General features: G+C 35.7%; 1 protein-coding gene across 4 annotated transcripts in view; it reads right to left on the bottom strand.

Moving 5' to 3' along the window:
- SLC25A12 (solute carrier family 25 (aspartate/glutamate carrier), member 12) overlaps nucleotides 1-16,325 on the bottom strand; it is a 259,334-nt gene that overhangs the window by 15,189 nt on the left and 227,820 nt on the right. For all 4 annotated transcript variants that reach the window (XM_008576591.1, XM_008576589.1, XM_008576590.1 and 1 more), the window contains 4 exons: nucleotides 11,122-11,203; nucleotides 9,515-9,673; nucleotides 6,279-6,331; nucleotides 5,950-6,030 (listed from right to left, as the gene is read on the bottom strand). In XM_008576591.1, the coding sequence (XP_008574813.1) occupies nucleotides 5,950-6,030; nucleotides 6,279-6,331; nucleotides 9,515-9,673; nucleotides 11,122-11,203 (375 nt within the window). The remainder of the gene's footprint in view (nucleotides 1-5,949; nucleotides 6,031-6,278; nucleotides 6,332-9,514; nucleotides 9,674-11,121; nucleotides 11,204-16,325) is intronic.

A 16,325-nucleotide genomic window follows, 5' to 3' on the forward strand; every position in this document is an offset into this window, starting at 1 on the left:
GGGAAAAAAAAAAAAAAAAAAAAAAACCCTGATACTCACACAACAACAATGATGACTCTCTGAAAACATTACGTTAAGCAAAAGAAGCCAGCCTTAAAAGAATACATTTTGTACATTCCATTTATATGAAGTCCAAGATCAAACAAAACTTGTGACAGAAAACAGAACTGTGGTTGCCTGGGGGAAGGGCATGCCTGGAAAGAGGCATGAATGAATTTTCTGGGGTGAAATGTTCTTTATCTTATCTTCAGTGGTGATTACATGGGGGTATACAACTGTCAAAACTCATTGAACTGAATGCCTAATATCTGTTCATTTTTTTTTTTTCCTTTTTGTCTTTTTTTCGTGACTGGTAACAGGATCGCAACCCTTGGTGTCGCGCCCGCACCACGCTCAACCAGTGAGCGGACCGGTCGTTTTTTTCGTGACTGGTAACAGGATCGCAACCCTTGGTGTCGCGCCCACACCACGCTCAACCAGTGAGCGGACCGGTCTCTATATGGGATCCGAACCCTTGGCGGCGCTCACCGGCAACGGGATTGCAACCCTCGGTGTCGCGCCCGCACCACGCTCAACCAGTGAGCGGACCGGTCTCTATATGGGATCCGAACCCTTGGCGGCGCTCACCGGCAACGGGATTGCAACCCTCGGTGTCGCGCCCGCACCACGCTCAACCAGAGAGCGGACCGGTCTCTATATATGGGATCCGAACCCTCGGCGGGAGCGCCGCCACACTCCCAAGTGCCGCACTCTACCGAGTACGCCACTGGGCTGGCCCATATCTGTTCTTTTTTAAAATGCCAGTTATATCTAAATAAATAACCAAATACACATATATATTTATATAATTTTGGAAGGAAGGAAGGAAGCAAACAAGCCATTACAAAGTTGAATAATTCATCTAGATTTACTTTGACACATGAAGAAGGCCCTGATTGGATTCCCTAAGAGGACATTACAGAATAAAAGGAGTTCATCCTAAAATCATAATACTTAGGCTAACATGAAACCTCCAGCATATATTAGCTGTGTGATTTAAAGTGAGAGAGGTAGGCTTTCTGAGTTTCTGTTCCACATCTACCTATTTCATAGAGGGTGACAATAACGTATAATGAAGTACATTGAAAATTCTAAGTTGATGTTAAGGTTTTATTCTTGCTCACAACAGATATCATAATCAAATATCAATTATATTTGTTTCTTATGGACATGTAATATACATATGTGTGTATATGGAGAGAGAAAGAGAGAGAATTCCTAATAGAAAAAAATATATATATATATATGGCCTGATAAGAACGGTTTACCTATAGAGTAAAAAAAATTATTTGAAACCTACTGTTACATATATCCTACACATACAACACTTGGCATCCATAACAGATATTCACTGTTTGACTGTATACACATACATGCATGACCCATCTAAAGGAGGGTCAAGCAATTATTAACCTAAAGTTCAATTTATAAATACAACAACAGCAACAAAAAAAACTTGGGCTAGCACATTTAAATTATCGTAGAATCTGAACTCATCTTTGAGAAGGTTTTGATAAAGATATAAAATAAGAGCCTGGTTAATAAAATACACAATCTGTTTATACTTTATTCCCAAAGGTTATATTCTATTTCTAAAATGAGACATTCCACTGTGACTCCATCTTTCCCTTAGTGAGAGCTTCCAATCAGAGTGAACAAAACTTCCATCCGGTTGAAAAAAGAATGTGTGAATGTGTGTGTGTGTGTGTGTGTGTGCATATGCATGCATGCATAAGAGCATGTATATGAAAACATTAGAAGGAAATATACTAAAATGTTAGCAATCAAAAACAAAACAAAAACAAAACTGTCATTTGGTAATATCTCTGCTCAAGACAAAAGACCCTAAAAAACTGAGGTTAAAAATTGGTGTAAAAGTTCAAAAATCTAAACCTAAGAGCTAAAACTGTAAAACTTTTAAAAGAAAACAAAGGCATAAATCTTTGTGATCTTGGGTTAGGCAATGATTTCTTAGATATGACATGGAAAGCACAAGCAATGAAAAAAAACTTGATAAACTAGACTTCATTAAAGTCCAATTCTTCAAAGGATGTCATCAAGAAAGTGAAAACATCTGCACATATTTCATAAGATACTTATAACTTAGTAAAAGACAAACAATCCAATTAAAAAATGAGCAAAGATTCTGAAGAGACATTTTTCCAAAGAAGACATACAGATGGCCAATATGCACACGAAAGATGTTCTACATTGTCAGTCATTAGACCACAGTAAGACACCACTTACAATAAGATACCCAATAGGATGCTTATAATAAAAAGACAGATAATATTAAGTGTTGACAACGATGTGGAGAAATCAGAACTCTCATACATTGCTAAAAGGAATATAAAAGGGTGCCGCCACTTTGGAAAACAGTCTGGCAGTTCCTCAAGATGCTAATCAGAGTTGCCGTATGACCCACAAATTCCACCTGTAGGTATACACCCAAAAGAAATGAAAACATATATCCATGTAAAATCTTATACATCAATGTACATAGCAGCATTATTCATAGTAGCCAAAAAGTAGAAACAACCCAAATTATTCATCAACTGATGAATGGATAAACAAAATGTGATATATTCATATATTCCAAAATAAAAAGGAACAAAGTACTGATATATACTACAATATGGATGAACCTTGAGAACATGCTAAGTGAAAGAAGCCAGGCACAAAAGGTCACTTATCACATGATTTCATTTATGTAAAATATTCAGAATTAATCTACAGAAACAGAAAGTCATTTCCTAGTGCTCAGGTGTGATGTGAAAAGATTGCAGAGTCACTTATCACATGATTTCATTTATGTAAAATATTCAGAATTAGTTAATCTACAGAAACAGAAAGTCATTTCCTAGTGCTCAGGTGTGATGTGAAAAGATTGCAGAGTGATAGCTAAAGGGTACCAGGTTTCTTTTTGTGAAAAAAAATGTTCTTTTTGTGATGAAAATGCTCTAAAATTGATTGTGGTGGTGGTTGCACAACTGTGAATATACTGAAAACCACTGAATTGTACACATTAAATGGAAGAATTGTATGGTTTGTGAATTATATCTCAATTAAGCTGTTATTTTTAAAATTTGCCTGAAACATAGCAGATATTCAATGAATAAGAGACTGAATAAATGAAAGAATAAATGAAAACATATACCAAATATGAAAGAATGTGAATTTGGGGACAGAGTGGTTTGAATCTAAACTCTGTCATCTACTAAGTGCTGGATTTCACCAAGGGTTTAGATTCTTCAACTGTATTTGGGAATAATAGTGAGATAATCCCTATAAAATGTTCAGCCCAGAAGGAAAAGTCTCTACTGTTCATTAGCAATCTAGCAGTATAGAGCTACATTAAAAGCAAAAATCAGTGTCAATGATAGTAGTAATATTTTAGTTAAGTTGGGTGGCAGATGCATGGATGCTCATTTTATTATTACTCTTTATATCTATATAGTGTATATTCTTTTGCATGTTATTACACATCACATACCTTTAAAAACAGAAAACAATCGGGCCGAGCCCGTGGCGCACTTGGGAGAGTGCGGCGCTGGGAGCACAGCAGCGCTCCCGCCGCGGGTTCGGATCCTATATAGGGATGGCTGGCCGGTACGATGCGCTCACTGTCTGAGCGTGGTGCGGCCGGTCACAAAAAGGACAAAAGAAAAAAAACCAAAACAAACAACAACAACATATAATGCCTAAGGACCAGAGACATTTACTTCCTGGTCACTTCATGATCTAGTCAATGCACACCATTTTCCCTAAAGGGCAATACAGTCATTGTCATGGCAATAGAATTTCCCTCCCATCTATAGGGCACTCAAGGCTCAGGTCCTAGCTAATCCTTCTGCTTGGAAAAAAGCCTATAACTCAGTTTGAGCCCCTTCTTCCTTATTAACCTGCATTAGGTTAATGCATTAAGTATATCTTTAAAATTGGGTGATTTGGAGAAGAACAGCAGCACTCTTCCCACTGGTGGCACTGACAGCACTCAACCAAACACCCATAGGGACACTGCACATTTCCTCATCACCACTACCCAGGATGGTGACTCTCAGGATCAGGCTTATGGGCTCACTCTTCCCAGTGTTTATCAGGTGGCTTTTTGCTGGGTATTATTCAGGAAAGAGAGTATCCTATATACCACAGTGCCTGATATTCTGTCTTTTTTTTAAAGACTTTATTCTGTATTGGAATTTATTGACTTTTGGGAGAAGTAGTAGATTGTGCCTTAGCAACCCTTTATACTGTAGTATGATTGAATTCATCAGTAGAAACTCAATAATTGCACATTTCCTTTCCTCCCTAAATGAAGATCTTTAGAGTGTAGGCAGAAGCAGAAAATGTTCGAGGTGAGGAACTGCAGACAACCTGATTGTTCTCCCTAGCTCCCAACCTATTTTTCATGCTGTCAATCTCCAGCTAGACAATCCATCAAAGCTTCCAGAAATGAATCATGAGTAAGAAGGAAATTTAGAGTGTCAGCACAACCTTCAAAGCACCCCAGACTTCAACAGGAATTCCCAAAGTTCAAAACTATAAATAGGGTTATAGAACAAAGGAACCAAATATCTGATTATGGTTTAACCACTTAGGTCATGTGCAGATATGGTAACAGGTCAGTTTCATGGCCAAAAACCTCTAGATATCTCAAATGGAAACAGAAATAATTAGCTATATAGAACTGAAAAGAGTATGACAGAAGATTTCTGGCAAATGTATGCATATACTATGGTAAAAATGAGTTAGGAAGCTTCTTAAACAAATGGAAACTAAAATTCATTAAGAAAAAAAAATATTTATGATTTGCAAAGTTCCTCCCATTAGATAAGAAATAATTACAACATCTAATTGGAGTAAAGGAAGAGGAGAAACTACATTTTTGGTGATCCACTTAAGCAAAAGTCTTATTCTATGTCTACTGTTTGTTCTCCATGAAAAAAGAAATTCAGCCAAAGAGGTATCCTTCCTGAGAATGTGCCAGGGCTGCATGCATACGTGGAAACACATGTGCATATGCACATACACCCACACATCAATCCATCTCTTCCATAAGAACTTTGGTTGCAGGAAGGTAAGGCCTCAGGTATGTGTCACACTGACAAATCTCATCAAGGAGAACCTAGAGCAGCCTCTCTCTCTGTCCCCAGGGGCATCTCCTCTGAATTAAAGGCTGTGAAGGTCATCGACCTCATCACCTCAGGTTCCATAAACAACTGAGAAGGTTTTAGCCATGCCTGTCAGCCAATTCAGCTAGAAGTTATTAATGTTTTCAGGAACAAAATGGACTAAAGAAGTTAAACAAATCACATATTATCAGATGTGAAACAAATACCACACATAAAATTAGTTGAGGTGAAAACTTATATTTGAGAATAGATCTAAACCCAATATCCTACTTACACTGTGAAGACAGAAACCCCTGTGCTCTCTCTAAGTAAATATAATCTGAATCTCTAGATTTAGAATTTTTGTCAATAGAAGCAATATAGTTATACTTGTTTGACACACTCTCTTGTCCCTAAAGAAGAAAAATTATAGTTATACCACAATGGCTTGTTCAGTCCTATACCTAAAAACAATGGGCCAATTAATCAGCCATCTCACTCTGCCCACTACTATATTTCTGATACTTAAGAGAAATAAGAATTAGGACTTTAAAAAGTCTGGAAGGTAATGCTTCAGGAGCCTCTAAGAGACAGAGCTGATGAAAATACTACCTCTTCTCTGTACTCAAAACCAGTTAGATTATACCATGAAATTAAAAAAATCATTCCACATAATCACTGAGAAAACCTGCTTAGAATCCCTTGAGTTCAAAGGAAATGTCACTGAGATAACATCTCTAATGTGCAAAAGGTTAAAGGAACATATTTGCCATAAGAATTGCTCAGGATTAATACTTACACAACCTCCGGCAAGAATTTCTGCTGGAAGTGGAATGGAGCCATCTCTTCTGGTAAATTTGTCCCGGACAAAATCGTTAACCTAATTATAAAGACAACATCAGTTCACCAGAATTCCCAACTATTTCCTCTACTATGACACAGTTGCTTTTTCAAGTCAGAAAAATATTTGTCTTACAATAAAATTTAAAATTATCAAATGTTTACATATAAACTTAAAGTTTTTTACAAATGCCTTGATAGTATGCCAGTCACAGCAGCATCAATTTTAATTTTTGGCTCAATGGTAATCTAAACAAATGACATAAATTTAGTGAGAAAGAAACTTACAGTCAGTTTAATGGCCTTTTCTGGAGCAACCCCTATAAGTTGTGGTATCAAACCTAGGTAAAGAAAGAAAATCATTAGCAATATAGATGTTCTAGACTTGAATACACAAGCCCAACAGAAGTATTTTCCCCATATTATTTGCTCATCAAACATTTTAGGATTTTTATTAAAATGGATATCCTAAAAATTCTGTGCATGTATATAATAGGTATTTACGATTCAAGTATAATGTCACTTTTTCTTGAGGTTATAAATCTTTTTCTTATGCATACTTCCTTTAAAACCTGTTATCCAATACCCCTCAAAAAGTACATGAAGAAGGAATGGAACCTATAGGTCTTCTCTACTCTGGGAACACTGCAAATAACAATGTAACCCAATTCTCTCCCTTGTTACAACCAACAACATACAAATATACACAGACACTTTAGAGAAGCTAATGCTGTATACTTGGAAAAGCTCTGAAAAGTGTGCTGTTAAGCATACCCAGATTTTGCCACAAATGATGCTACCTATATAATAGCATACAGTAGCTTGGTTATTATAGAATACCAATGCCCATAATTTTCTCCTCAGAGAAACACAGCATTGAGTATTCATTTATTTAAAAGAAAGCCAAAACTGCAAAGAAAAATGCAGTTTTAAGTATCATTTAACGAGTATCTTCTATAAGCAAAAAGACATGACTACTGTATTCTTATTTACTAATATATGTCAAGCTTAAGACATTTTAAAATAATCACCTCAAAACAAAGGAAATCATTATTCTTAGAAAGTTAAATTTCCCAGAGTGGCTACAAACTGGAAAAAAAAAACCATATAAACAATTCAACATCTGTAGATATTCAAGGGGCTCAGCTTTCTAAAGCACACAGCTTACCCAAATTGTTAGCATACATTTTTTAAAGATGCTATCAATAAACATTTTATATCCTTTAAATCATCCAGCCAAGGGGGAGTTATATATGTGTTTGCACGCTTGCTCACTGCTGATCTTTAAACCCACTTTGAGGACACTGCTGAGTGATTTTCCTTGAGTTGAGAGCTAGCAAGTAATCATACATACAGGCTACTGTCAGCCAAACTGAATTATTAATGACAAACACAAATCTGCACACACCTTTCATGGTAGCAGACTGATTTAAAAGAATAAAGCAGCAGATGGCAGTCTTAACTTTCTAACCCTCATGATTATCAGGCCCTATTACTTTTAATCTAACTCCCATACAACCATGTCAGCATGTGTATTTGTTTTACAACTTGCCTCAATAAGACTCATAGAATTTTAATAAAGTACTGATTTGTGTCATTTTATCATTGTTGCCTACAAAGAAATTCAGCCAATCTGTCAACAATTTTGTCAGTCATCTGACAGAATAATGGACTAGTTCTGAGCAATATATGACAATCTCAATAATCACAGTGCTCACATACAGGACTCCTACAATCTTCTCCCTAATACAAAAGTCTCTCATTTAAAGGACTGATTTTATCAGCTCACATCCTGAATAAAGCCAACAATCTCCTCCCCCACTTGCAATATTGCACTCATTTAATTAAAATGACATCATTCCCAAATGAAATCTATAAGCATCTATCCACTGAGAAAGCTAAGCTATGCAGTATATGTATAGGTTCCTTCTAATACAAGACATTCTGTTTGCAATTTAAAAGTATACCAAGGAAGAGAAAGGTCATTATTCAACAAAGAAAGATTGGAGATGTCAAAGGAAAAAAAAAAAAAAAACCTTAGTGGCACTCAACACCTGATTCCCCATTAAATAAAATTTAGATATGCAGGGCTTAATCAGTTTAAAACATGCATTCATATGGGCAGATCTACACTCTGGACAAGGCACACCTCCTCTTCCGATGAGTACATGCTGTACAGCTGGAACTGAGAGAGGCCAGAGTTCTCAATATTTGAGCAAATTTAATTACATTATTCTCAGGAGCAAGGTATGTGAGCCTAATTTGATTTCAGAATGACTCTCTTCTCTTATTCTATTTATGATGCCCAAAATGAACATCCTCATGATACTCTCCTTCAAATATAAGTGTATCAGAATTAATACTTTTCATTTGAATACCTGCATATAATGCTAACCAGAGGTGTTTTTTCTCCTGTCCATGAGCATAAAGCTTTGTTCAGGCCTTGTCTTTTTTTCCTAGGAAGAGGTTCTAAGCCAACCAGTTTAACAGAGCTCAGAATGAGCTGGAAATTAATGAGCCTGTGTGTGCAAACAAGTCTTTTTTTCCTAGGAAGAGGTTAGCCAACCAGTTTAACAGAGCTCAGAATGAGCTGGAAATTAATGAGCCTGTGTGTGCAAACAAACAAGCACAGTAAATTTATAAATGCCCTGGACTTGAGCATGTAAAGAGCATTTTCAAAGAATTCCAAGTGGCGCCCAAAGGGATTAAAAAATTAATCTCCCTCTCAAAGGAAACCTTAAATTCTAATGTGAAAACATGTACATGAAAGTTAGTCCCTCTCCAAAGAGAACAAGTTTCTACAAAGCCAATGGGAGGTGGAGAGAATTCTGCATGGGCTGATGCCTCTGATGCTGACAGTACTGTGCTCAGTCTAGAGGTGGTAGTAACAATCCCTGCAAAAGAAAATCTCTCTGCTTTGACTGTATGCCTCTGAGCTAAGGGGAGGAAAGAAGCAAGAATGAGACTTAGAGCCAAAGGGTTTTCTCTATTATTTTTTGAACTTCAGATGACTCATTGGAAAAGACTTATAAATGGTCTCCTTGGAAGACACAAAAACATATGATGCATCTTTCAGTTGAAACAAGTTCATAGAGGGTAAACTCACCTTCAAGGGATAGCCTGGCTTCTATGTCACAGAGAAGAGGTGTATTTCTCCTCTCTGACACTTTGAGAAAAGAAGCTCTCTATTCCTTAGCTGTTATCCTTGTATTTCACCTCTACACATGTGCCTTAGTTGGTAAGAGCATAGCGACCACAGACCCATGTTGGAACAAACACAGTCCTTGGATTCCAAGAAATATAAATAGTAGAAAGAAGAAATGAAGACCTTTTTTTGCAGACTAATACTGCTAGTCACCAGAAAGAATGTAAAAAGGGAAATGTGCAAAGAGAAAATAAAAAGAGAGAAATAGTCCTAGTCTGGCTGGGCAGGCTACATATTGATTTCCATAATAAATGATTTAAAATTTGCTCCTGGTGAGATAAAAATCACTAACTTCAGCAGCTGAGATTTGCTTACTCACCCCGGTAGAGTCCAAAGAAACCCTCATAACGCAACACTTTCTTAAAACAGTCAAAACTGTTTTTGTACATCAGCTCTCCCACAACAGAGCCAGTGCCACGCTGGTTTTGCATTCGGGTCTTCACCAGATCTATAGGATATACTGCAGTGGCTCCCACAGCTACAAACAAAACAATTTTTAAGCTTAAAAAAAGCAAAATTAAACGGAGAGTCCATAAGAATGTCAAAACCTATCTCAAAGAATGAGAAAATAAAACACAATATCTATTCTCACAAAAGAGACTTTATGTTATTATTTTTCCTTCTCTCATTGCATGGCTGAGGAATGGCAGGCTAGCAACCACTGGGACACATAAATACAGCTGCTTCAGAGAACAATTGTTGAGAATGTTCTTTAAGGGCTGGCCGGTTAGTTCAACTAGTTTAGATAGAGCTCAGTGTTATAACACCAAGGTCAAGGGTTTGGATCCTGTACTGGCCAACCACTGCCCCCCATCCCCCAGCCCCAGAAAAGAATGTTCTTTGATCGCTTAGGTTCATAAATTAGAGTGGATTATCAAGTCATCACCAATATTAGATAATCAATATTCAATTTTCTATAATGACAACATTAAACTATTAAGCATATTTCTTTATATTTTCCATTACATGCCTAAATATTACACCAGTTACTTCTTGAAATGACTATATATGTATACTATGTGGCTGTAAGTTTAAAATTTAGTTTACTAAAGCATATTGGTAAATTAATCTTAGTTACGACCATAATATTGGAAACAAATTTCAACATAATCCTATCCCTATGTATAGAATTTGTTTAAAAACCAATGAAGCCATGCTTTAGAATTTTTCAGACACTGAAAAATTTATTACATGAACTAGAGTATTATATTTTTTGATTTCTGAAAACCAAAACATGCTTTGCAACTTCTAAAGCTGAGACTGAAAAGAAAAAAATAATAGTCTCATCAGTTCAGGCTTGTTTAGAAAAAGCATAAGCATTTTAATCACACCTGCTAGGTTCTTCTCAACAAAGCAACTTCGCATCTACGCAATTTCTATGTAGAGTATTTAATCAAAAACAGTCTCTCAAATTTTGGCTGGGAGTGGGGAGGGGAGGAGAGGTTCATCTTAGCAAAAAAACTGTAAGTCTACATATTCTTAGACCAGTGAAAGGGGAGAGGAAAAAACAAAAGCAGAAAAGCAAAAATGAATAACTTTGGGAGGTTGTTTTTAGTTCACGAAGTTCTGGGATTTTTATCCCAAATCTTCATTTCCTACCTTTCCTATGCCCAACCCCATAAACAATCTTATTCTCCATTTTTTCATACTGGTCTTAACCAGTATAGTGAAGGTGAGTGCAAGACTGCATCCCAGACTTCCACATCATTAAAGAGGTTTTGTCCTGAAGACAGACTGGAGCCAGAGGGGCCACAGCCATGCTATGACAAGTCCTCTGATCATAGGTGAAAATAAAGAACACTTCAGAAAGCTCTGTAGTCATTACCTGAGGGAACAATGAAGTGCACCTTTGCTGATCTGTCCCAGTCTAGTGAGATAATATTACTTTAACACAAGCCTGAAACAACATATAGACATGTCACTCACCTCCAGCAACTGAGCCCAGAGTGAATCTGTAAGCGGACTCGGCAATCTGGAGCCAGATAGGCCTGCCTAACCCAGGAGATTGCTGAGGGAAAGAAGAAAACATGTAAAAAATTTTGGAAAAGCCTACATCAAATGAAAAATGTTACAGTTTGGCTGTTTTAAGATAAGGAACAATAAAACCTAAAAGAGATATTATTAATGAGGTAACATCTTTTCTGAAAGAAGAAAATAGGATATTCATGTAGCCAAAAATGGAAGATCTATTTTAAATATCATTAGCTATCATTAGCATTTAAAAATCATATTCGGTCACATACACAGTAGCTCTCCAAACTCCTATTTTTATAAGCCTATTAATCTGCCACTATTGCTCAATACATTATTATGCTACAGACGTGAATCTACTAGGTAAACAAACATTTCAAGTTTGAACCTTTTTCCCCTTTAACTTAAAATTTAAAAATCTTCCTAAAATATTTAAAAATTATCTTGATTTCTAAAGCAGAGAATATTGATCATAATCTAATATCTCTAATGACTACTGTCCTAGTCATATTCACAGTTCCAACATAAAACCTATGATAATAATAATAATATAGAGCAAAGGGAAAATCCTATTGTGATTCAGAATGTCATTTCACAGGTATCCCACAGACAAAGAAAGAACGTGAAATAATTTGTATTAGTGTGTCAGTCCTGTTCTTTAGCATTTTCATTATGAAAATATTTGCTATACTATGTAAGCAGTCTGAAATGAAAAAATAAAATATTTGCTTTATCATAAAGAGAACTGAATAATGTTAGCTTGAAATGAGCTTTAAAAAAAGGATAATAAAAAGTTCAAATATTCTCTACTGTCTTAACTATATATATATAAATCTAAGTGATATACATTATAAAATTAAATATAATATGCATTTTAAACTTATATAAAATAGAAATTATAAAAGAAGATAAAATATTTTAAAATAATTTTATTTTTCATTTATTAATACAAAAATCATTTTGGTGTTACTTTAAAGTATTATGTTGTCAGTATGCCTCAGTTAGTTTTTTTTTTTTTTTTCCTTTTTGTCTTTTTTCGTGTCCGGCAACGGATCGCAACCCTCAGTGTCGCGCGCCCATACCAGACCGGACCAGCAACGGGATCGCAGCCCTTGGTGTTGCGCCCGCACCTCGCTCAGCCAGTGAGCAGGAACCGGTCTGTATGTGGGATGCCCATACCAGACCGGACCAGCAACGGGATCGCAGCCCTCGGTGTTGCGCCCGCACCTCGCTCAGCCAGTGAGCAGGAACCGGTCTGTATGTGGGATCCGAACCCTCGGCGGGAGCGCCGCCACGCTCCCAAGCGGCGCACTGTAGCAGTGCGCCACCGGGCCGGCCCCTGCCTCAGTTAGTTTTTATAATGTTGATTGACCACTTTGTTATACAGTGAGGCTAAACAGTTAATTCTAATTCTTTATTTATGAAAACATAAACACAATCTGCTCCTGCAAGGCAATGATGTTATTTAACAACACTAAATTTTGTGTCCCCCGCAAAATTCATGTCTTGAAATCCTAATCCCTAATGTGATGGTATTTGGGGGTGAGGCCTTTGGGGGCTAATTAGGTCATAAGAATGGAACCTTCATGATAGGATTAGTGTCCTTATAAGAAAATAGACAAGACTGATGATATCTTTCTCTCTCTCCCTCTCTCTTACATAACAAGGATATAATGAGAAAACTGCTATAAGCAAACCAGGAAGAGAGCCCTCACCAGGAGCTAAATCAGCTAGGACCTTGTTGATCTTGGACTTCCTAGCCTCCAGAACCGTGAGAAATAAATGTTTGTTGTCTAAACCACCCAATCTGTAGTAATTTGTGATAGCAGCCCGAACAAACTAAGACCAGCATTTTGGCTTAAATTTTAAAATCTTTTAAAATCAATATAGCTGTTATGCCACCTATCAAACACATAACATATGTTTTTAACTTCTTAAAGGCATGCATATAAAACTTTTTTTTCCAAAATTAGAGTTTCTCAATCACAAAATTGGATGACAATAATCCTCATTCTCATAGATTATGAATTATTTCCAATCATTGTATCCTGTCAAAAAATGTTAAATTAAAACTCATAGAATAAAAAGGCTACGATCCCAAATATGCATCAAGTAACCACTAATTCCTTTATTCATATAAAAGGTTTTTCCTGTATTCAACCACATATATTTTTCTTTATACTCTGTTCCTTTAAAGAATGTTCATAAGCCCTACAAAATCCAATGAAAACTGAAGGATTATACTTTACTTTAATTCTTAGCTAAAAACATCTCTAACTATAAATACCCAAATGCCTTTTGACAGAAATGTCAACTCCACTCTTATTAAGTAGCATTTATAAGAAAACATACAATATATAGTTACCGAGATTTTTTCTAAGGCTTAGTTATCACTATAACTTATGGTTCACTTGTATTCAGGCATGTAAATTAATGTAATTAATGTTATGGATTTCACTTCATGAATATTCATAAATGGAATGCTGCTATAGCTGTGATGCCTATTAATGACTGTGTACTGAATCTTTAGCATTTAGGCTAAAAGAAAATACTCAGTACTAAGAAGATCGCCTACCGTGAGCAAATGGGCCAAAGGAAAAGGCATTCTTTCTCTTAAGGTTATGATTATGATCATGAAGGTTGATATTTAGCACAGTCAATTAAGTATTTTTCAAAGCAAAACAAGAGTTGAGAATCTTAAATTTTTTTTGACCTGCTCCCTAAGCATATGTGTAAAATAGGAAATGAGGTGAGATCTCATCTGAAGAGAAGTTCTTTTGCTTTTATTGTTAAATGTACTTCATCCTATAAATGAGAATTAGATAGGGTAAGATCATGTCAGTTAACAAAGTCAAACAACCTGCCCAAACCAAGCTACTTCATGCAGCATGCCAGCCCAATAAAGAGAACTGCCTCTTCTAAATGACACACTATTAATGGATAGAAGAAAAGGAAGGAATAGCTAAAGTCTTTTGTATTGAGCACTGGAGGAAAAAAAAAAGGCACAATTCTATACTAACTAAAATGTATGATTGGAATGGCAAAATAAGACTAGGAAAAACAAAACAAAATTCTTCTGTCTTCAAATCAAATCTATGACTTTAATATTCCTGGATTTGAATTCATTATTCTTGGCCTTACAAAGTAACATTAAAACCCAAAGTCATGACTGTACACGAGAAGGCGGTGAAGGAAAAAATGTAAAAAAATTTTTCCCAGGATGCTAAATAATATATACTTTTCTTTCAATAAAAGGGTAGTTGAGTTGTGTTAAAGACTGTAATAAATCTTTAAAATTAATCATTGAAATGAGATAAATGACTAATAAGTAAACAATAGCTAATATATAAACCTAATTTCTTCCTTTTTGAAAACATACCTCCATTCATGGTAAAACTATCACAGGTGACAGATAAAAAGTTTTTAAAAAATGGAACTAGTAAATCGATTATAATGCTTTCCTCTGCATATTCATAAATCCAAAGTTCAAAGAAGGTTGACAAGATTGCAAAGTGTACAAAAGAGACAAAGTCCTAATGCTATACATGAAATAGAGACGAAAGTCATTCTAGTAATGTTTTGGCAGAATACAGCCCAGTTTATATTCCAAAAGCTCTTTGAGTGGCCTGTAGCTTTAATACAATTTCCCAGAGAAACCATACATATTTTAAAAAGTACATTAATGCCCAAGTAGGTGCATCATAGATCATTTACCGCATACAGTTGAAAATGTAATTATGTAATATACAGTAAAGAAAAAGAGAAAGTTTGATCACTCATTTTCACATAGGGCCAGAATTGGACTTTAACCTGATTTTAACCTCCAAATTGTTCCAGTGCTCCAAAAATATACACAGCTTCTTTTCTCTGCAACCCACCTCCCTTTATTTAACTTACTTTCCTCAAATCAAAATTTCCATTTTTCTGAATGTAGGTCATTTCTACGTGACAATATATTTATTCATTCTTCTACTGATGAGTATTTAGGTTGTTTCTAATTTTTTACTATTGCAATTCAGTTGTCCCCTGATATCCACATGAGAATTGGTTCCAGGACCCCCCATGTATAACAAAATCCCTGAATGCTCAAGTTCCTTAATAAAATTGAGTAGTATTTGCATATAACCTACACATATCCTCCCACATATAGTCTGTATCAATGGACATCTGCAGGTTCAACCAACTGCAGATCAAAAATATTTGGAAAAAAATAAAATAAAAAATAATACAAATAATAAAAACGATACACTATAACAACTATCTACATAGCATTTACATTGTATTAGGTATTATAAGCAATCTAGAGATCATATCTAGATTGTATACCTAACACAATCTAAATTCTATCCTAACACAATGTAAATTTAAGGTACTTTAAATAATCTCTACATTGCTTTAATTCTTCTAATACCTAGTACAATGTAAATGCTATATAAATAGTTGTTATACTGTATTGTTTTTTATTTGTATTATTTTTATTGTTGTACTCTTATTTTTTATTGTACTTTTTCAAAAAGATGACCAGTAAGGGGATCTTAACCCTTGACCTGGTGTTGTCAGCACCACACTCTCCCAAGTGAGCCACGGGCCAGCCCTTTTATTGTACTTTTTCAAAAAGATGACCAGTAAGGGGATCTTAACCCTTGACCTGGTGTTGTCAGCACCACACTCTCCCAAGTGAGCCACGGGCCAGCCCTTTTATTGTACTTTTAAAAAAATGTTTTCGATCCGTTGGTTGAGTCCATAGATATATAACCTGCGCATACAGAGGGCTGCTATAAACATTCTTGTACATGTTTTTTAATGTACATAGGTATTCATTCTTCATAGGGATTTCCACACTTATAACTTATAACCCATTGCCACCCTTATAGCACAGGAGAGGAAATGACAAGTCATGAGGTACGTGTCTTGTTAACTGTAGTTGATACTGACAAAGTTTCCAAAGTTGTGATGCCAGCAGTTTTTGATCCTCCACCTCCTGAACAACACTTGCCATTGTCAGAGTATAATTTTGGCCAATCTGGATAGCATAAAATAGTATCTCATTGTAGTTTAAATGTATGTTTTCTCTGTTTCATAATAACATTAAACTATTCTTTCTTTCTCTTTCCTTTCTCTCTTTTTTTTTTTTTTACCATTTGGATATCCTCTTTTGT

Source organism: Galeopterus variegatus, unplaced genomic scaffold, assembly GCF_000696425.1.
Source record: "Galeopterus variegatus unplaced genomic scaffold, G_variegatus-3.0.2 Scaffold1370, whole genome shotgun sequence".
NCBI classification, from domain to species: domain Eukaryota; kingdom Metazoa; phylum Chordata; class Mammalia; order Dermoptera; family Cynocephalidae; genus Galeopterus; species Galeopterus variegatus.